General features: G+C 43.4%; 1 protein-coding gene across 1 annotated transcript in view; it reads right to left on the reverse strand.

The window, feature by feature from the left end:
• The window catches only part of LOC126336041 (uncharacterized), a 417,766-nt gene that overhangs the window by 240,612 nt on the left and 154,527 nt on the right, over positions 1-22,627 (reverse strand). The window contains exon 4 of the mRNA XM_049999520.1: positions 11,619-11,898. Within this exon, the coding sequence (XP_049855477.1) occupies positions 11,619-11,898 (280 nt within the window). The remainder of the gene's footprint in view (positions 1-11,618; positions 11,899-22,627) is intronic.

Genomic DNA, 22,627 nt, shown 5'->3' on the forward strand with positions numbered 1-22,627 from the left:
TAAAAGGCGAAAATGTCTTTAAAAAAATTCTATATAACTGTGGTTCCTTAGGAAGAAAAGTTCATTGGCATGGAAATGTTTCATGTGTGTCACGAGCACCCAGACGACTTCTTTAGTTGCCTGATCACCATGGTTAAGTGTCATTTTGACTGCGAGACAGAGGAGCAAAGCAAACCATAGCGGAATTATACGATATAAAATGATGCTTATAATGATTTCTCTAGAGGTTTTTCCCGTGATCTTATGTCTATGTGTTTGCTTACTGATCACGTAAAATCATACGACCGATCTTTCGCGCCTAATGAAAATTATTATACCGTACAGACCAGAGGTATGTGATACTTAATGTTCCTACTAAAATAATATTGTTGCTGAATAGTACCAACTGAGCGAGTAATTCGTTCTACGCTTGGCAATAGAAACAAAATTAATGGCTTACGATTCCCCAATAGTAAGGCACGACTTCGCCACTCACCATGGTTTGGATAACTATGAGAAACCGTCAGTGTCTGTTAGACTGGTCTTCTTTCTGTCGCAAGAGTTTAAGTAATATTGAACAATGCAGTCAAATTCGTTCCTCGTTACTGTAAAAGATAATCTCTGAGTTCAGCCCCGTAGAATATTACTCAAGTAGTTCGGCTCTGACGGGATGTTACTCGCAGTGAAAATGTATTCGTTTCCTCACTAATAGTTCTGCACAACAGGTGCTAAGGTCCTAACCACGCGAGCGTTCTTTTGAGGAAGCCGGAAGAAAATTATTCCGTGCGCTCCAGAGGGCAGTCCTGCAGTCGCTTGTAATGCAGATCTGATACACTATGGAGATTGTCTTAGTTTTATAACCAGTTGTGGAATAATCTTGTCTGCAACTGTGAGGTCTTGCATGTTTAATGAAACGTGAATACACCGCTCACACTCTAAAATAAATCTTGCATCAACCAAAATTCAAAATGATTTCTTAACGACAATGTTATCAAACACTTAGGAAACAGTGCTACAGCAATGTGAAGTATTTCGATGGCTTCAGCATACGTCATGCCCAACATGCAAATTTGTTAAATAAACTGTAGCTTTAGGAATCTCGAATTGCCTGAATGAAACTGGAAGATTCTAGCCTATTACTCGTAATTATTAGTGTAGCCCATCCCTAGCTCAGAATGAGTTGTAGTGGAGATACTAATATGCATTTAAATCACCACAGCTCTCTTACGATTACAGAGTGGCAACGCATTATATACCTCTGCATGTCAGTCCTTTTTGATGGGTACTCAAATTGACTAATGGGAGGTACAGATAAGTTTTGCTTCTAATGCGGCATTTGTGTATCACTGTTACTCTCAAAGTAGAATATTTATGCTAACTCTACATAAAATAAAATGTATTTTTCTTTCCCTCAATAAACATTTCTCATCAAAATGAACGGTTATCCTAAAATGACATCGAATAGAAAAGTGTGGATGATACTATCTAAAATAGATTAACTTACTTATTTCGTTTCCCTTAAGGATGAAGTTTCCACGAACTTGCACTCCACAAATGTAAAATAAACTCTCTTGGTTAGTAATTTCAGGTAGTGTATTCATTTACCAGTTGTGAAATATTCTCAGAAGTAAGTAATTCCATAAGGAGTAACTACGTATAATCAATAAAATTTACCCGAAGTGTGTTGACAGCTAACAAAAACATTGTGTGTTATTTTTAGAAGTGGTGCGTCCTCCCTTAGCTTAACAGAAAAACTAATTTCATTTACTATATTTTGGAACTTTGACTGTAAATGGTGTATTAGTGTCTTAACGAAAATTCGTTGTAACTTCAACATATTACAATCACTGTACTCAATACCAGCATTCCCAGAAGACTTTGTACTGCTAATGTACCGGCTGCTAACAAGGAATGGTAAATATATTAGGAGGTGGATGTATAGAAAAATGAAAATAAAACATTCCATACTATATGAGTCCAGCCTTATTTAATAAAGAGATACCGGAGCTTACAGAGTTTAGTTCAGTGTGTTGCCACACGTGTTACCATGGGATGATTTATCGATCGACATTTTCGGTTTAAGTTCAAGTAGTGAAGTTGTGACTGAGTTCATATAATCGAATTTTTCAATTGTTAATGTAATTTCTTGGCTATTTCTACTATTTAAACAGTGATGCACGTCTTTAAAAAACTGAGAGTATCGATATGTCATTGGTGCATGGCTTCTGCAATGAAAACGTCTGCTGCTTGTAGAGAATACGACAAATGTTTTCCTAACCATAATACGCCCGATTCAAGAGTGGTTACTAAACTGGGCGATATGATGCTTCACGCATAAGTCACACCACTTTCAACGGGTAAATGAACGTAGTGTGGAAGAAGCAAAACACATTATTGAGTTTGTAGAAGATAGTTCTCCAACAAGCACACATACAATATCACCACGTTTCAATCTATATGACAAGGATATTGGTGGTATTACGCATTTACGGCCTCTGTCCTTATCAGTACATTGGAGATGGAGATGAGAGTACACAATTAAAATTTTGTCGATTGAGAATTGCAAATCGCCAAGCAATACTACTTTCATTAGTGACGCATATGATAAACGACATGCCTTTGCGGAGACGGGCAATCAGTTGATTTGGCCTGTTGTGTAACATCATCATCTAACAGCTCCCTGCTGTTTGAAGCTTCGTGAAAAAGAACTTAGAGCAATAAGAGTAGACGTTCCTTTGGTTACGAGGCCCGTTATTTTATTCCAGGATGGTGGGCTTAGAGTACATTCTAGTCGTCAGTTGTCATGTGACTTAACCTAATATTCCGCCAAAAAGCACTGTACTTTACCTTTTTACAGTGGGATTCTTCTTAGTCTCGCAGCCCTAGCAGGACCACGGGACTGTCGTACGAGGGCGCTACGTGGATCTGTCATTAGAAGTCATTAGTTTGAGTCCATGGCAGGGCAACAGCTCTCTACACTAATTTCCTCTTAGTACCATGGCACTGCTGGCTGTCCCAGGTCACCTTCAGCAGCACGGACGACTCCTGTCTAGGGGAGCGGGCTGCACCTCAAGCACACCACCATCGCCAGACAGGTGTTTGAAGGTGGTATGCATCCCCCTATCATGACACAGCCAAGCGTCGCACGGGACCTTAGCAGGTAGATACGCCATCGCTGAGCACACGCCGCCGGCGCGGCAACCGCACGGCCAGCTTATGCAATGAGCCCGCCTGCAGACAGTGCAGTATGCTTCACAGGGCGTGCATGCAGCCAACCCAGCAGAATTCAGTGGCCGAAGTCTGAAGCAGCGCAGATGTATCTGTACAAGAGCTGTTTTCGTTTGCAGCTACTCTTCTCTAGGGCCTTCTGTGCTCCCACGTCGCCTCCAACACCAGCTAGCACCATCCTGGCTGATAGCTGCCCCCCACCGCTCCGGAAGCGCTGTAGTTCGCCCTCAGAATTTTCGCCATCGTCCTCATGCCGCACAGAGTCTGGACAATGATCTACGGTGCCAACAATGTGTGTGAGTGATGAAACACTTGGTTATGTTTTATGTGGAAGGTGTTACAGAAATGGGAGTGACGCTTGACTGCCATGGTAACTAGGAGGTTACATTGTTCAGACTGGAGGAGCCGACTGGTTTATCTGAATTTCAGGATGCAGGGTAATTTTCCGGCTCATTTTTACGTAAAATTCAACACCTACTTCTATCAGGCACTGTTTGTAATGTATATGTTTTACAGATTTTTTTGTTGATATTAAGTAATGCAGCACACCCTCTAAACAAATTAGAAGTATTTTGAATATTTTTGAACCTGCTTAGGGTTATCAAAAAATTACAAAGAAATCGATGCATTTTTTCACCAAAATGCTTCCTCAAATTGAGGTAGCATTTAATCCAATGTTATACATTTGAAGGAGACGGAATTTTTACCAGATATTAATGACGTGATGACTGAGGCACTACACCTATTTAATTCGACGTATTATGTATATCACAAGAATAAAAAAATATCACAGCTTGCATTTTAATTTTTATATTTTTTCCTAATAAGAATGTTATTATTTCTATAATTTAGTTCATTCTGCAATAAAGCTTAGGTCTACTACATACGTATGTACTATTGAAAGTTACAGAAAAAATTGGAGCAATGCTATATAGACTTTAGGATATATTTGTACCTGAATTCTGAAAAATACAACTTCAGGGAAATAGCGAAACTGTGCCTCAGAACATTCCTGAAGCATATTCTAGAACCTTAAGAGCGAATCTTTCAGCTTCATGCACCCATTATCTGTCACACGCAAGCAGTTGATCTTCCATATCAGAGCCACATTTCATGCCTAAATTTCTCAGGACTTCCAAGCTTCCTATCACTCCATCATTAAAACATATCACTAGTACACAACTTTTAATGTTTTTAGACCTACAAAAACATTCTTAGGTAATGTTTCCCATACGCAATGTTTGAAACTTTCATTTGTATTCTGAGTGCCCGCATGAAGAAATTTACTAAGCAAAACAGGGTCACTTAGGTCTCTAAGAATTTCATCCGTAACAGGCTCAGGAAGAGAATGTCTCTAGTTCAATCAATATTTACAGTTTCTTCTACTGTACATTTAGTAGATGCTTTAGGCACAACCGTCAAGGCAGCTAAAAGTATTTTTATGTACTTGCAAAACCTACTGGGAGGAGAGGAAGGTCTATCAAACCACAGAACCTTTGAGCTGCCTTTTTTCCTATTGCACACGTTGCATACACTAATTTCAAATTCACATTATATGAATAGTGCCTAATGTTCGAAGTCATTTTCGAGGTAGATTTATTGCAGGATATACACAGAACAACTAATTTTGACGCAAAACCCTTCCCTCTACTTTGTTGTTCAGTTATTTCCAGACAGCCTAAACTATCACATTGTTTACATTTCGCCACATCCTTTACCAAAGTTTCTTCCCTGAAGAACTGATACATAAGTTACTTTCAACAGTGTGACTTGCACTTTTTATTGAATTACTTGATGTGTTGCACAGTTCGCACTTATTGCACACTAAAGGATATATACTACAACAAATATATGTAGCATTTGGGCAACAAATGTTCAGTAACACTTGAGCGAAATTCTTCAGCGAAACAAAAGTAAATACTTGCAAAGATAATCATTTACAGACAGTAGTAACCCGCACTGTTAGCAACATATACAAAGTATCATACGTATAATCGCTGGGAATAGAAAGTTCACAGTTCTTTTCGAAATAATACCGGTTTCTGTAACAGAAATACAGGGGCGTGGCGGCATACATGACCATAGCTTTAAAATTTGGTGTAAACAGGTCATTTTTCATTTTAAACCCTATAATTTATATATCAATGTAATTAGGAAAGACTACAGAATTTAATAAAGTCATAAAATATCGATTATTCCACCATTTATGAGTACCCTGTAGCCTTAAGTGTAATCCATGAAATGCTTTCTTAGTTGAGAATATGGACGACCATCAGCTGTATATGGAATGACGACAATGAAAATTTGTTGCGGACTAGGACTCGATCACGGATTGTCTGATTATCACGAGCAGTTGTTTTACCCTCACGCTATCTAAGCACGACTCAAACTTCCATACATGTGTCTACAACCCTGCACGCATATATTACCGTACAGGGGAGATAATTTAATGAAAGTCGCTTGCTCGGTATTTGCCTATAAATACGATACTGGAGTGTCTGTGTTATTCAGAAGTAGGATGAAAATTTCCTTCGGACATATGTTTCTTAACAACACAGGCACTGCAGTATCATACTGCAGACAGCATTATTTCGTGTCTGTAGGATCTATGCAAGGTAACGTAATTGTGTATAATGCGCCATGCACAGCATTAGTACTTCTAACTAGTTACACGTTTTGTAGATGTGGCCATAACTCCGGGCAGTGTAGAGAGTCGAGGTGGCTCATGAAATGACGTAAGAGCTTTGTGATGATCTTTTGGTATTGTAATTTATTTTTGTATTAATAGATGTAATGGAGTGTAAGAGTACGGCAGTGGCAGTGAGAGACGGAATCTGTGTCTAATCAGAAGCAAAGCGTTAGAAAAAGTGACGCGGCTGACAGCGGATTGTGACTCAACTTCACGGATAGTAGACAGCTAAGGACGAACATTTATCACTGTTTCAGGTAGCACAGCATGAGGTGATCGTTAACTTTCCTGGAAAATCATCTGAGGATGTAGAGTCGTTCCTAGAGGACCTAAAGACAAGGAGAATAATTAGAATCAAAAGTGACCACGGGGACAGAACAAGAGACAGTATAACAAATTTTTCAGTTTTGTAAAGTCGCATTGGAGATATCATGATCATCGAACTTGTTCTTCTTTTCTGTGGCCATCTTATTCAGCAGTAATTATATTCAAAGAGTTAGCGTGTGCAAGTTTCTTTTGCATATGAACCTACACTCCTGGAAATGGAAAAATGAACTCATTGACACCAGTGTGTTAGATCAACCATACTTGCTCCGGACACTGCGAGAGGGCTGTACAAGCAATGATCACACGCACGGCACAGCGGACACACCAGGAACCGCGGTGTTGGCCGTCGAATGGCGCTAGCTGCGCAGCATTTGTGCACCGCCGCCGTCAGTGTCAGCCAGTTTGCCGTGGTATACGGAGCTCCATCGCAGTCTTTAACACTGGTAGCATGCCGCGACAGCGTGGACGTGAACCGTATGTGCAGTTGACGGACTTTGAGCGAGGGCGTTTAGTGGGCATGCGGGAGGCCGGGTGGACGTACCGCCGAATTGCTCAACACGTGTGGCGTGAGGTCTCCACAGTACATCGATGTTGTCGCCAGTGGTCGGCGGAAGGTGCACGTGCCCGTCGACCTGGGACCGGACCGCAGCGACGCACGGATGCACGCCAAGACCGTAGGATCCTACGCAGTGCCGTAGGGAACCGCACCGCCACTTCCCAGCAAATTAGGGACACTGTTGCTCCTGGGGTATCGGCGAGGACCATTCGCAACCGTCTCCATGAAGCAGGGCTACGGTCCGGCACACCGTTAGGCCGTCTTCCGCTCACGCCCCAACATCGTGCAGCACGCCTCCAGTGGTGTCGCGACAGGCGTGAATGGAGGGACGAATGGAGACGTGTCGCCTTCAGCGATGAGAGTCTCTTCTGCCTTGGTGCCAATGAATGCGTGTTTGGCGCCGTGCAGGTGAGCGCCACAATCAGGACTGCATACGACCGAGGCACACAGGGCCAACACCCGGCATCATGGTGTGGGGAGCGATCTCCTACACTGGCCGTACACCTCTGGTGATCGTCGAGGGGACACTGAATAGTGCACGGTACATCCAAACCGTCATCGAACCCATCGTTCTACCATTCCTAGACCGGCAAGTGAACTTGCTGTTCCAACAGGACAATGCACGTCCGCATGTATCCCGTGCCACCCAACGTGCTCTAGAAGGTGTAAGTCAACTACCCTGGCCAGCAAGATCTCCGGATCTGTCCCCCATTGAGCATGTTTGGGACTGGATGAAGCGTCGTCTCACACGTTCTGCACGTCCAGCACGAACGCTGGTCCAACTGAGGCGCCAGGTGGAAATGGCATAGCAAGCCGTTCCACAGGACTACATCCAGCATCTCTACGATCGTCTCCATGGGAGAATAGCAGCCTGCATTGCTGCGAAGGGTGGACATACACTGTACTAGTGCCGACATTGTGCATGCTCTGTTGCCTGTGTCTATGTGCCTGTGGTTCTGTCAGTGTGATCATGTGATGTATCTGACCCCAGGAATGTGTCAATACAGTTTCCCCTTCCTGGGACAATGAATTCATGGTGTTCTTATTTCAATTTCCAAGAGTGTATTATGATCTTCCCACGTAATTTAATAATTCCCTATATTGTTGACACAAAGCTTCTAATTTTGGTATGCAGATTCGCTGCTTTTGTAGCAGGAAGGGTACTCCTTTCCAGAAAATCATCTCTTACCACACTTCTAGAGTTCAAGTGTGGGAACTGCAGAATGTAGATGTTTGTTTCACAAATGTCGCTTACTTCTAGTTACTTCATGCGAATAATATCAAAGTAAAATAAAATCTGTGATTAAAAGTATTTGGACACCTTTATGACAGCTTGAACTCAGCTGCGGACATTTTCAGTAAGACCATTAAAGATCTGTGGAGAAACAGCACCCGATTCTTTCTCAAGAGTCGAAAACAGATGAAGTAGTGATGCTGAACTTCGGGATCTGTAGCGCAGTCAACATTCTAACTCATCCCAAAGATGATACACTAGGTTCAGTTCGGCATACCGGTCAGATTAGTCTATTTCATGAGCGTTATTGACCACAAACGACTCACTCGCAGATGCTGTTTAATAAAAGTTGTAGTCTCCTAACTGTTCCTCTACTGTACTCAGCACATCATGTTGTAAAATGTCTTCATATCCTTTAGAATTTAGCGCAATACGGGGATCACTCTCTAACCACGAGAAACATCCACATGCCGTAACACTAACTTCTCTGTACTGCACTATGGGCATTATATATTACGGCAGGTAATTTTCCCCAGGTATTTGCCAAATCTAAATCCTTACTTCGGAATGTCACTGGGTTACCCAAATCGCTGGTTTCCGTTCATTCACTGACCTGTGGAATTGCTTTTACACCAGTTCAACCGTCGTGTAGCAATGACCGAAGAAATGTGTGGCTTACGTGGAGCTGCTACAGACTGTTCTCAATACCCAAGGTCATAGTGCTAGCTGGACTCCTGGCAGCGACTTGGAATTTGCGAGTGATTCATTGCGCTGATTTCATCCGAATTTTCACAACCGCCTTCCTCAATCTCTCTCTACCTGTCCTTGGGTCATTGACGTGTCACATCACTCGACAAATGTGATGTGTAAAATGAGGGCACATTTAAGGAAAATATGGTGAATACCGCACTACATTAAGTAATGAATGGGTTTATGATGCATGATTCATATTTTGCAGAGTTGATGGTATGGTTTTTCTCTTGATTTTTCCTTGCTTAAAGCACAATGTCATTCTTCCCCTTCACCCTGTTGAGCCCGAATTTCTCAAAGCTCCTTATTACATGGAATGGAACCAAAAAATTATCAAAAATTTTAAAGTGCCAACCTAACGTCAGGGGCAGTCAAATTAAAACCGAACAACTGCCACAACTGCAGAATGGAATGGTTCCTTCCAAAAGTAACCACAGCATGTGTAACGACATTTACGGCAGTGGGAGACAAGATGATAAATTCTTGTTTCGTAGAACCGTGGTCGGCCGCTGATGGATACACAATGTCATCCACCCTTGCATTTTGCGCCCACTCTTGCACTCTCTCGTCAGACTACAACCAACATCGAACGAAGTCTTCAGGTCGCCACTGATCTGAAAATCACGAGGAATTGGATCCGGGCTGTATGGAGGATATTTCAGCGTCTCTCAACCAAATCGCTGAAGCATAGCCTTGGTCCGATTGGCAGTGTGAGGGCGCGCATTATTGTAGAACATTATCGTTCCGTCCGACAGGATTTCTGGGCGTTTTGATTTCACGGCACGCCGCAGTCTCTGCAAAGCGTCTTCATAGAGCTGCACACTGATTGTGGTTTCTCGCTCGAGGAAGTGACGATCAGGGAGCATCATATTGCTCGCGAACGGCCTCTCCCACAGTACCAATTGGACGAGGGCTATGCTTCATCGATTTGGTTGGGAAACGCTAGGACATTCTCCGTGCAGTTCGGATGTTTCACCGAGTGATCTTCACATACTTGGTGACACACGTGGAAGGTGCTTTCACTCGCACAAGGTAGTGCAAAAGTGGGCGCAGTTGTGGGTCCATCAGCGACCGACAGGGTTGTACGAAACCGGAGTTGGTCCTGTTGTTTCCCAGTGAGGCAAATGGCTTAGAATGTGCGTCGTGAATACTATTGAATGCAGTCATTGCATGATCTCGTTGTGAGGGTGTTCAGTTTTCAGTTGACGGTTCCTTATAAGTAAGAAAGAAACTTGAAACTTACTGGCAGATAAAAACAGTGTGATGGACCGATACGTGAACTCGTGGTCTTTCACGTTCAACTGCTTTACCGACTGAACTGCCTAAGCCAGTCCCTCATCTGCTAGTTTCCGAAGTCCACAGAAACTCTTCTGCGAAACTTGCATGGTTAGCACCTCTCGAAAAGAGGCTATTGAGGAAATTTGAATTAGCCACACCTCTGATACTTGCTGAACGAAATTTTCACTCTGCAGCGGAGTGTATCCTGATACACTATGTGATCAAAAGTATCCGGACACCTGACTGAAAATGACTTACAAGTTAGTGGCGCCCTCCATCGGTAATAGTGCAATTCAGTGTGGTATTGGCCGACCCTTGGCATTGATGATAGCTTCCACTCTGGCAGGCATACGTTCAGTCAGGTACTGGACAGTTTCTTGTGGAATGGCAGCCCATTCTTCAGGAGAGGTATCGATGCCGGTCGGTTAGGCCTGGTCCGAAGTTGGAATTCCGAAACATCACAAAGGTGTTGGCTTCAGGTCTGGAGTCTGTGCAGGCCAGTCCATTTCCGGGATGTTACTGTCGTGTAGCAACTCCGCCACAGGCCGTGCGTTATGAACAGGTGCTCGATCGCGTTGAAAGATGCTCCGAATAGCTCATTAACAGTGGTAAGCAAGAAGATGCATAAAACATCAGTTCAGGGCTGTGCTATGACAGTGCCATTCGAAACAGCAAGGGGGTAAGCCCCCTCCATGAAAAACACGACCACACCGTAACGGCACCGACTCCGAATTTTACTTTTGGCTGACACACGTCCATAGTGCATTCACCATACCTTCACCCTGCCATGTAACGTCATATTGTGTACTGTGATTCATCACTCCACACAACTTTTTCCACTGTTCAATCGTGCAATGTTTAAGCTCCTTACACCAAGCGAGGCGTCGTTTGGCATTAACAGGCGTGATGTGTGGCTTATGAGCAGCCGCTCGACCATGAAATCTAGCTGTCTGCCTATTACACATTACGACCCTCTTCAACTGTCGGCGCTCTCTGTCACTCAACAGACGACGTCAGCCTGTACGCTTTTGTGCTGTGCGTGTCCCTTCACGTTTACACTTTAATATTATATCAGAAAGAGAGGACCTAGGCGTACAGACGTATGACACAAGTGACACCCAATCACCTGACCAGGTTCAACATCCGTGAGTTCCGCGGAGCGCCGCATTCTACTCTCTCACAATGTTTAATGACTACTGAGGTCGCTGATATGGAATCCCTCGTAGTAGGTGGCAGCACAATGCACCTAATATGAAAAACGTATGTTAATGGGGGTGTCCGGATACTTTTGATCGCATACTGTAGGAGCCAGAAGAAGACGCGAGCTCAGAATCTTTCACTGGCATTTTTTAGCGACTGAGCTACCCAAGAATGACCCGCGACCGTTCTCACAGCTATGGTCCCGCCAGTATCAGGTCCTGGGTTGGAGTCTAGGTCATGCACACAGTTTTAAAGCGCCAGGAAATTTCATATCAGGGCACATTCCACCGCAGAGTGAAAAAATCATTCTGAAGAAAGAGACTTATGAAACAGCCGGGTGAGTTGGTAGTAAAGTAAATGGAGTAGGACGGTGGTACCTGCTGAAAAGGCTATGGTAGACGCCCATGATCTGCTCGGGGTCGTTGGGGACGGAGGTTCCGTCGACGACGGGCGCGAAGGGTGAGACGAAGGGCGCCGCCTTCACCTGGACGGCCATCAGGTCCTCGAGGCTCTGGCGGCGCAGGCAGGCCAGCAGCTCGTTCTGCGTGGGGCAGTTGAGCGCGTCCGCCACCTGGATCGTCACCGGCCGCGGGTTCGCCGTCAGCGCCCAGTCCGATAGCGCGGAGCCGCTCATCAGGATGGCGCGCTGGAACAGCCCTGGCGGGAAGCGGCGCGCCGTTACGTTCTGCACAAACGCTGCGCTAGTTATATGCAAGTGTACCGCTACAAACAGTACCAGATAGCGTACAAAGTACATTACATTTTGCCAGGAAAGGCCAGCGGGAGCGTACAGCACGCACATCAAGCTCACTTGGTGTCCTGTGAACTTCGATCAGTGAAATCAGCGTCCGCCCTTGGTAGCTGAGTGGTCAGCTAGACGGGGTGTTGTACCTAAGGGTCAGGATTCGATTTCCGGCTGGGTCGGAGATTTTCTCCGCTCAGGGACTGGGTGTTGTGCAGTGCTAATCATCATCATTTCATCCCCATCGACACGCAAGTCACAGAAGTGGCGTCAACTCGAAAGACTTGCAACAGGCGGTCTACCCGACGGGAGGCTCTAGCCACACGGCATTTATTTATTTAGTGAAATTCATGCCCAGAATAAGTCGAGGAAAGGTCGGCTAATCCCCTTATCTAAATTCCGCAACTTACCCCGCTGGTAGAAGAGGCAAGGTCTCTTTAGCTATGTCTAACTACACAATAACTGCTGAACCGTAATGGCAATTTTTTTATTAAATTGTTGTTGTGGTCTTCAGTCCAGAGACCGGCTTGATACAGCTCTCCATGATACTCTATCCTGTGCAAGCTTCATTTCCAAGTACTTACTGCAACCTGCGTTCTTCTGAATCTGCTTAGTGTATTAAGCTCTTGGTCTCCCTCTACGATTTTTACTCTCCATGCTGTCTACCAGTACTGAATTCATGATCACTTGATGCCTTAGAATATGTTCTAACAACCGGTCCCTTCTTCTAGTCAAGTTGTCCGACAAATTCCTCTGCTCCCAATTCTCTTCATGGCCTCCTCATTAGTTATGTGATCTACCAATCAAATCTTCAGCATTCTTTTGTAGCACCACATTATGAAAGCCTCTACTCTCTTCTACTAGAGACGATTTATCGTCTGCGTTTCACTTTTAGATCTACACTCGATGTTAACAAATTTCTCTTCTTTAGAATCGCTTTCCTTGCCATAGCCTGTCTGCACTTTATATCCTCTCTACTTCGATCATCATCAGTTATTTTGCTCCCCAAGTAGCCAAACTCATCTACTACTTTAAGTGTCTCATTTCCTAATCTAATTCCCTCAGCATCACCAGATATAAATCGACTACATTCCATTATCCTCGTTTTGCTTTTGTTGATGTTCATCTTATATCTTCCTTTTAATACATTGTCCATTCCGTTCATCTGCTATTCTAGGTCCTTTTCTGTCTTTGACAAAATTACAATGTGATCGGCAAACGCCAAAGCTTTTACTTCTTCTCATAGATTTTAACTCCTACTACGATTTTTTATTTTGTTTCCTTTACTGCTTGCTCAATATACAGATGAATAACACTGGGGATAGTCTACCACCCTGTCTCACTCCCTTCCTAACCCCTGCTTCCCTTTCATGCCCCTCGACTCTTATAACTGTCATCTGGTTTCTGTACAAACTGTAAAAAGCCTTTCGCTGCCTGTATTTGACCCCTGCCTCATTCAGAATTTGAAAGAGAGTATTCCAGTCAACATTGTCAGAAGCTTTCTCTGAGTCTACAAATGTTAGAAACGTAGGTTTGCCGTTCCTTAATCTATCTTCTGAGATAAGCCGTAGGGTGAATATTACTCTGCGCGTTCCTAGATTTCTAAGGAATACAAACTGTTCTTCCGCGAGGTCGGCTTCTACCAGTTTTTAAAATTCGTCTCTAAGGAATTTCCGTTAGTATTATCCAGCCGTGACTTATTAAACTCATAGTTCAGTAATTTTCACTCCTTTCAACACCTGCTTTCTTTCGGATTGGAACTATTATATTCCATTTGAAGTCTGAGGGTATTTGGCCTGTCTCGTACATCTTGCTCACCAGATGGTAGAGTTTTATCAGGGCTGGCTCTCCCAAGGCTATCAGTATTTCTAAGGGAATGTTGTCAACTTCCGGGGCCTTGTTTCGACTTAGGTCTTTCAGTGTTCTGTCAAACTCTTCACGCAGTATCATATCTCCTATTTCATCTTCATCTACATTCTCTTCCATTTCTATAATATTGTTCTCAAGAACATCGCTCTTGTATAGACCCTCTATATACTCTTTCCACTTTTCTGCTTTCCCTTCTTTGCTTAGAACTGGTTTTCCATTTGTGCTCTTTTTATTCATACAATTGTTTCTCTCTTCTCCAAAGGTCTCTTTAATTTTCCTATAGGCAGTGTCTATCTGCCCCCTAGGGATACATGCCTCTACATCCTTACATTTATACTCGAACCAGATTTATTTTTGATGAAATGCAATCACCGAAGTGTTACTTATAAACGGAATCTTGAAACTACTATGGAAGACACAATGACCATGTTACAAACACGGAGTTCAAATGTCGTATTTTTCTACTTGACAGACCACACTTTAAAATTAAAAATGATTTATAGCTATGTGGCAACGTAAAAAAACAGTGGCCTATAGCTGTGTAGCAGCTTAATGTACGTGCATTATACATACAGGGTGTTTCAAAAATGACCGGTATATTTGAAATGGAATTACAAACCAAACGAGCAGCGATAGAAATACACCGTTTGTTGCAATATGCTTGGGACAACAGTACATTTTCAGGCGGACAAACTTTCTAAACTACAGTAGTTACAATTGTCAACAACAGATGGCGCTGCGGTCTGGGAAACTCTATAGTACGATATTTTCCACATATCCACCATGCGTAGCAATAATATGGCGTAGTCTCTGAATGAAAGTACCCGAAACCTTTGACAACGTGTCTGGCGGAATGGCTTCACATGCAGATGAGATGTACTGCTTCAGCTGTTCAATTGTTTCTGAATTCTGGCGGTACACCTGGTCTTTCAAGTGTCCCCACAGAAAGAAGTCACAGGGCTTCATGTCTGGCGAATAGGGAGGCCAATCCATGCCGCCTCCTGTATGTTTCGGATAGCCCAAAGCAATCACACGATCATCGAAATATTCATTCAGGAAATTAAAGACGTCGGCCGTGCGATGTGGCCGGGCACCATCTTGCTTAAACCACGAGGTGTTCGCAGTGTCGTCTAAAGCAGTTTGTACCGCCACAAATTCACGAAGAATGTCCAGATAGCGTGATGCAGTAATCGTTTCGGATCTGAAAAATGGGCCAATGATTCCTTTGGAAGAAATGGCGGCCCAGACCAGTACTTTTTGAGGATGCAGGAACGATATATGCGCCAGTTCTGTTTATTGCGAAGCCGTCCAGGTAAAAATAAGCTTCGTCAGTAAACCAAATGCTGCCCACATGCATATCGCCGTCATCAATCCTGTGCACTATATCGTTAGCGAATGTCTCTCGTGCAGCAATGGTAGCGGCGCTGAGGGGTTGCCGCGTTTGAATTTTGTATGGATAGAGGTGTAAACTCTGGCGCATGAGACGTGACGTGAGCGTTGGCGTCATTTGGACCGCAGCTGCAACACGGCGAACGGAAACCCGAGGCCGCTGTTGGATTACCTGCTGCACTAGCTGCGTGTCTGCCCTCTGTGGTTGCCGTATGCGGTCGCCCAACCTTTCCAGCAAGTTCATCCGTCACGTTCCCAGTCCATTTAAACTTTTCAAACAGATCCTTTATTGTATCGCTTTTCGGTCCTTTGGTTACATTAAACCTCCGTTGAAAACTTCATCTTGTTGCAACAACACTGTGTTCTAGGCGGTGGAATTCCAACACCAGAAAAATCCTCTGTTCTAAGGAATAAACCATATTGTCCACAGCACACTTGCACGTTGTGAACAGCACACGCTTACAGCAGAAAGACGACGTAAAGAATGGCGCACCCACAGACTGTGTTCTCTTCTGTATCTTTGACATCACTTGCAGCGCCATCTGTTGTTGAAAATTGTAACTGCTGTAATTTAGAAAGATTATCCGCCTGAAAATGTACTGTTGTCCCAAGCATATTGCAACAAACGGTGTATTTCTATCGCTGCTCGTTTAGTTTTTATTGCCGTTTCAAATATACCGGTCATTTTTAAACACCCTGTATGTGAGTTCTCATACTTATTGAAGGTCGAGGATTATTCATACACGTAGGTGAGACGCACTGAGGTGACAAACGTCATGGGATACCTCCTGAGATCGTTCCGGACCTCCTTTTTCTGGGCTTAGTGTGGCAACTCGACGTGTGGCCTGGATTCAACAAGCCGCTGGAAGTCCGCTGCAGAAATATTTAGCCACGATGCCTCTATAGCCTTCCGTAACTGTGAATGTGTTCCCCCTATAGGAATGTGTGCGCGGTGACTCACGTCGGGCGACCTGAGTGGCCAAAGCATTCGCTCGAATTGATCACAATATTTTCAAACCAGTCGCATGATTCACAAAAACTCCATCATTGTTGGGAGTATGAAGTCCATGAATGGCTGCGAATGGTCTCCAAGTAGCTAAAAGCAACCATTTCCAGTCAATAACCGGTTCAGTCTGAGCAGAGGACCCAGTCCGTCGAAAGTAAATTAAACCCTTACCATTTTGGTGCCACCATCAGCTTGCACAATGCCTTATGACAACTTGGGCCATTGGGTTCGTGGAGTTTGCATCACACACGAACCCTGCCATGAGCGCTTAATAAATCAAATCGTGACTCAACTGCCCGGGCCACAGTTCTTCCAGTTGTGCCAAGGCCAACCAATAATGAGCTCAAGAGAGATGCTGCAGGCAATTTTGTGCGGTTAGGAAAGGCGTTCACTTAGGTCGTCTGCTGCCATGGCCCATTAACGCCTAACGGATACGTTCGTCTTACATCCCACATTGATTTATCATCTTATTTAACGCATTGTTGCTCGTCTATTCGCACTGACAACATTAAGCACATGCCGCTGCTATAGGTCGTTAAATGAAAGCTGTACGGCCAATGCGTTGTCCGTGGCGAGTCGGAACGCCTGAAATCAGGTATGTTTCAAATGGCTCTGAGCACTATGGGACTTAATTTCTTAGGTCATCAGTCGCCTAGAACTTAGAACTACTTAAACCTAACTAGCCTAAGGACATCACACACATCCATGCCCTAGGCAGGATTCGAATCTACGACCGTAGCGGTCGCATGGTTCCAGACTGAAGCGCCTAGAACCACTCGGCCACATCGGCCGGATGTAACGGAAGGTAAATCAGTGAAGTGCGACAATGAATGATTTTACTTGCAATGACAACAGCATCCATGACAATTACACTTTTAATGAATGTATTAGTTCATAATAATTACACTAATGGCCATTATAATTGCTACACAACGAAGATGACGTGCTACAGACGCGAAATTTAACCGACAGGAAGAAGACCCTGTGATATGCAAATGATTAGCTTTTCAGAGCATTCACAGCTACAAGGTGCCGCCATGAGGAAAGTTTCCAGCCGATATCTCATACACAAACAGCAGTTTCCGACTTTGATAAAGGTCGCATTGTAGCCTATCGCGATTGCGTTTATCGCATCGTGACATTGCACTCGCGTTTGTTGACGTCCAATGACTGTTAGCAGAATACGGAATCGGTGGGTTCAGGAGGGTAATATGCAACGTCGTGCTGGATCCCAACGGCATTGTAACACTAGCAGTCGAGATGACAGGCATTTTATCAGCATGGCTGTAACGGATCGTGCAGCCAAGTCTCGATCCCTGAATGAACAGATGGCGACGTTTGCAAGATAACAACCATCTGCACTAACAGTTCGACGACGTTTGGACGTTTGCAGCAGCATGGACTATCAGCTCGGAGACCATGGCTGCGGTTACCCTTGACGCTAAATACAGACAGGAGCGCCGGCGATGGTGTACTCAACGACGAACCTCGGTGCACGAATAGCAAAACGCAATTTTTTCGGATGAATCTACGTTCTGTTTACAGCATCATGATGGTCGCATCGCGGTGAACGCACATTGGAAGCGTGTATTCGTCGTCGCCATACTGGCGTATCACCTGGCGTGATTATATGGGCTGCCATTGGTTACACGTCTCGGTCACCTCTTGTTCGGACTGATGGCACTTTGAACAGTGGACGTTACATTTCACATATGTTACGACCCGTGGCTCTACCCTTCATTCGAACCCTGCGAAATCCTACATTTTAGCAGGATAACGCACGACCGCATGTTGCGGGTCCTGCATGGACCTTTCTGGGTACAAAAAATGTTCGACGGCTGCCCTGGCCAGCACATTCTCCACATCTCTCACCAACTGAAAACGTCTGGTCAATGGAGGCCGAGCAACTGGCTCTACGTCAGTCTCTACTCTTGATGAACTGTGGTATCGTGTTGAAGTTCCTTGGCCAGCTCCATCTTTACACGCCATCCACGCTCTGTTTGACTTAATGCCTAGGCGTATCAAGGCCGTTATTATGGCCAGAGGTGGTTGTTCTGGGTACTAATTTCTCAGGATCTATGAACCCAAATTGGGTGAAAACGTAATCACATGTCAGTCCTAGTATAATATATTTGTCCAATCTGCATCTTATGTTCACTACTGGCCATTGAAATAGTAAGAAATGCAAGAAGAAATGCAAGTTCTAGGTTTTTTTTATCTTTTGTCTGGAAGATGATGATATCAAAATTTTATGTTCGTTGAGCATGTGGTCAGAGGCAAGATATTTGTCTGCTATAATCTCATTTGTGTTCAATAAAACAAATGCTCTTCAAGATGTTGATAAAAATAGCTGAGGGCAAGAAAGAACACAGAGACGAAAACATTGTGTTGATCATTTCCATAACAATTTCGAGCTGAAACTTGATGGCCACTTCCTTCGGTAAAGAAAAAAAAATGGTTTTCAAATCTTTTTGGCAAAATGAAATGGACTCTTTTTATTACATTTTTTATAAAATATTATTTTATGTTCTAATTTTGATTTCAACTTTTTTTACTGCGACGTATGGGTGTATTAATACTTATTAGAGTGTTATTAACTATTTTGTGGACTCTAGATAACAGAAGCTAATGAGGGAAAGAAATGCACCAGACTTCATAATTATAACCGAATACTATTCAGAAAATAAAAACTGTATGAAAATTTAGGTACCGTTATTTCAAATGGTTGTACGAATGAACAAGAAAGAAAAATCCGCAAACGTAAGCTTGGGCACCTTGTTCATCTAACATTAAGTGATGTAAATTCCTTATAAAACCAAACAACTAGCAGCTTCGAATAATCCCAGCTCTAGCTACCATGGCTTATTCCGAATACGTCCAGTATAAAGTACAACCCGTCTGTTAGCTTTCTTAGTACGCCCCCCTTCGTCTCCATATTTTGCCGACAAACGGTACTCGGGTGTTGACGAGTTTTACGAGCACAGTGGAAACTTGAGGGACCGCTGTGCCAAATGTCCAACGCCGCCTCTTGCCCCACTGCTGTAAATATGATCCGCTGCAGCGATAGCCCCCTCAACGAAGACAAAAAAATTTCGAATAGCAGAAATAATTCCTGTGGTAATTTTTTTTTTTTTTTTTTTTTTTTTACGGTACTAAGTGAGAACAACATGCTAAAAATCATGGCTGTTGCGGAAGGGTCGATGTAACTTTGTGAAACAACCATGTGGCTTGTTGTGGTGTAGGGGGGTAGAATAATCACGGTCCCGCCTGGTAGCTCTTAAGTATGCATACGAGCAAAGCAGGGACGTGCATGGGCACACTCCGACTTCCTACCTTCCCTCAGTTTCTAGCCACCAATATCCCATCTCCGTCCTTCCTCTCCACCTCGACTTATCCCCTAAAACGGCTCTACTGGAATTACATGTGGGAAACATAACTAATATTAGTGCTATCCCAGTTTTATATAGCAATAAACCTAAATTCTGTTGCGTTAAGTAAAAGATTCAATAGGTTGCCATTTTTCTATACTCCGCACCGCACAAACTACTAGTTCTAGAGAAAAGATGAATAGATCCTCTTTTGTAGGAAATTAAATCTAGTTTAATCAATAGTTCTGCATTCCGGCTGACTGGGTCGCGAAGGGAATAGACCAGACAGCAGGATCCAATGACGCGTTTCAGAATTTATCCATCATCAGATATGTACAAAAAAAAATCAAATAAAAAATGTTATACAAAACTCCGTAATGGATAGGTATAGAACTTCTTATTAATTGAAATCATTTGGCACAAACTGTACTGCAGCTATCCAAGAGCGAATACTGCACGTTTATGTGGTGTTACAAGTTTCATGGGAAAAAGTCATTGACAGCCTACAGACTCGATTCTGCAGAGTGAGGGCCAAAAAGGTATTTTTGCCAATAGATGGCATTACAAAATGTGTGGCAGCACCGAGGTGCATCAACTAATGTTATACAATGGAACTTAGGGCTGTGAACCAACTTATTACAACAGACATAAAAGAAATATTTTCTTTATATAGATAGTAACGACGAAATGACAGTGACACAAACTATTCGTTTAAACGTCGGGGAGTGGGGAGGGGAGGGGGGGGGGGAAGACAATGCACGACATGTTCATTTAAAAGTAGGATTTATTAATTGGTGCCATGCATAGTGAAACGTTAAAATCATGACGTATAATCTCCCGCGACTAATTTTTGTTTTTAGCAAAATATTTCCTATGTTCTATAAAGAACTGGTTGTAATCATTAGCTGAAAATGGTTTTTCCATTTTATGTGGCGCTTATTGGATACTTTCTACTATCGGACTTGGGTTATATCGAAGTTCTGCTTTAGTTTCATCGAAAATATTGTATTCCCCTTTCCATTTTTTGCCGCCTGTATCTAACTTTGGAACATATGCTTGTACTTCAATTTTATATTCTGATTTTATTTTCCTTGTCCTGCCGGCCGGGGTGGTTCAAAATGGTTCAAATGGCTCTGAGCAGTATGGGACTTAAGTGCTGTGGTCATCAGTCCCCTAGAACTTAAAAAATACTTAATCCAACCTAACCTAAGGACATCACACACATCCATGCCCGAGGCAGGATTCGAACCTGCGACCGTAGCGGTCGTGCGGTTCCAGACTGTAGCCCCTAGAACAGCTCGGCCACATCGGCCGGGGTGGCCGAGCGGTTCTAGGCGCTACAGTTTGGAACCGCGCGACCGTCACGGTTACAGGTTCGAATCCTGCCTCGGGCATGGATGTGTGTGATGTCCTTAGGTTAGTTAGGTTTAAGTAGTTCTAAGTTCTAGGGAACTGATGACCTCAGAAGTTAAGTCCCATAGTGCTGAGAGCCATTTGAACCATTTTGTTCCTTGTCCTATCACACAATTGTTCTGTTTGTAGGTTATGACGATATGCGACACCACGTAACATTCCTAAGGTTAAACAAATTTTTTTAGCACCGTAAATTCGTCATTACCAATTGTTCCAAGAAAATACTTCTTTTATGCCTGTTATAATAAGTTGTATGGGAGCCATCTGAAACATGGTACAATAAACGTACATTAGTTGAAGTGCCTTTGTGCCACTATATATTTTGTAATGCCACCTGATGGCAAAAATATCTTCTCGGTCTGTATTCTCCAGAATTGTATCTGTAGCTGTAACTTATTTCCCATACAACTTGAAATGCAATATCTACGTGCAGCTCTCGCTTCTGGTTGGGTGTAGTGCAGTTTGTGCCAAGCGATTTCAATAAATGTGGTTTTCTGTAGATATCCGTTATTGTGTTTTATAAAATATTTTTCTATTTGTTTTTTTGTAGATATCTGGTGATGGATAAATTCATAACGCGTATTATGAACAGCGAAGTCCTTGGTTGCCTGATGCCTGACTTTTACCTTTGCAACCCAGTCAGACTGAATGCAGATCCACTGATTATTATACAATGGTCGCCTGCCTCTGTATGACTTCACATCACATTACATGTAGCTTAAATTTATGCTGCCATTACGGTAGCGTTAAGGGCCATGTCTGTCGAGTTATTCAAGAAAAATGCAAATAAAATCCCTTCTAACGCTCCCTTACCACCGCGCTTAGCCCTCACCAGTCATGCTATTTAGTACGTTGTGCATGACACACCTTCGTACTCCTGTAAGACTACAGGAATTACTTACTTGTTTTCTTCTTTCGCTAGATCTTACGGGCGATTACAAAGGGTGGGATGAACGGCTCTAACGGTCAATTTAGCCATGAATCTACCGGTTTCGAAATGACGAAGTGAACAGATCGCGGTTAAATAACTTCCCATCCAGAGTGGATTCTTGCGCAGGGACGGAAAGTTTTAGCATAACGCTTCTCTATACATACCTGACCAAATTAAAATTTGCCTTATAGGCACCTAGTAGCCCGTGTCGATGTGTAACATAAGAACACTCACGAATTCTTTCTCTGGAACAAGCTATCCTGACCCCTGCGCGCTATTCAATGTCCTATCGTGTTTAAGACCTCCTACTGTCATCCTCATAACGTTTCCCCGCAAATCAACATATACAGCCAGTTTCCCCTGCGTCAAATAGCAAAACACATGCTCTCGACTTCTCCCAGTTACAGTTTTTCCTACTTTCATTTCCAAGTTAGTCACGCCACTTCCTTTTGCCCGTAAAAATAAAGCTTATGCCAGCCGAAAGGTTGGTCTGAAACCCTGAGTGCTTTACTAGACATGTTCCTGTTGAAGGTGGTATACCGTTGCCCGAACAGACTTACCCAGCCAGTTATAGAGAGCTCTACAGTCTAATGTGCACTCAAACTAAGGTGCAGCTTAACATTTTTCACATTAACAGACATGTAAGTTGTGAAAGAAGTGTCTAGTAA

Source organism: Schistocerca gregaria, chromosome 2 (genome assembly GCF_023897955.1).
Source record: "Schistocerca gregaria isolate iqSchGreg1 chromosome 2, iqSchGreg1.2, whole genome shotgun sequence".
Taxonomy (NCBI): domain Eukaryota; kingdom Metazoa; phylum Arthropoda; class Insecta; order Orthoptera; family Acrididae; genus Schistocerca; species Schistocerca gregaria.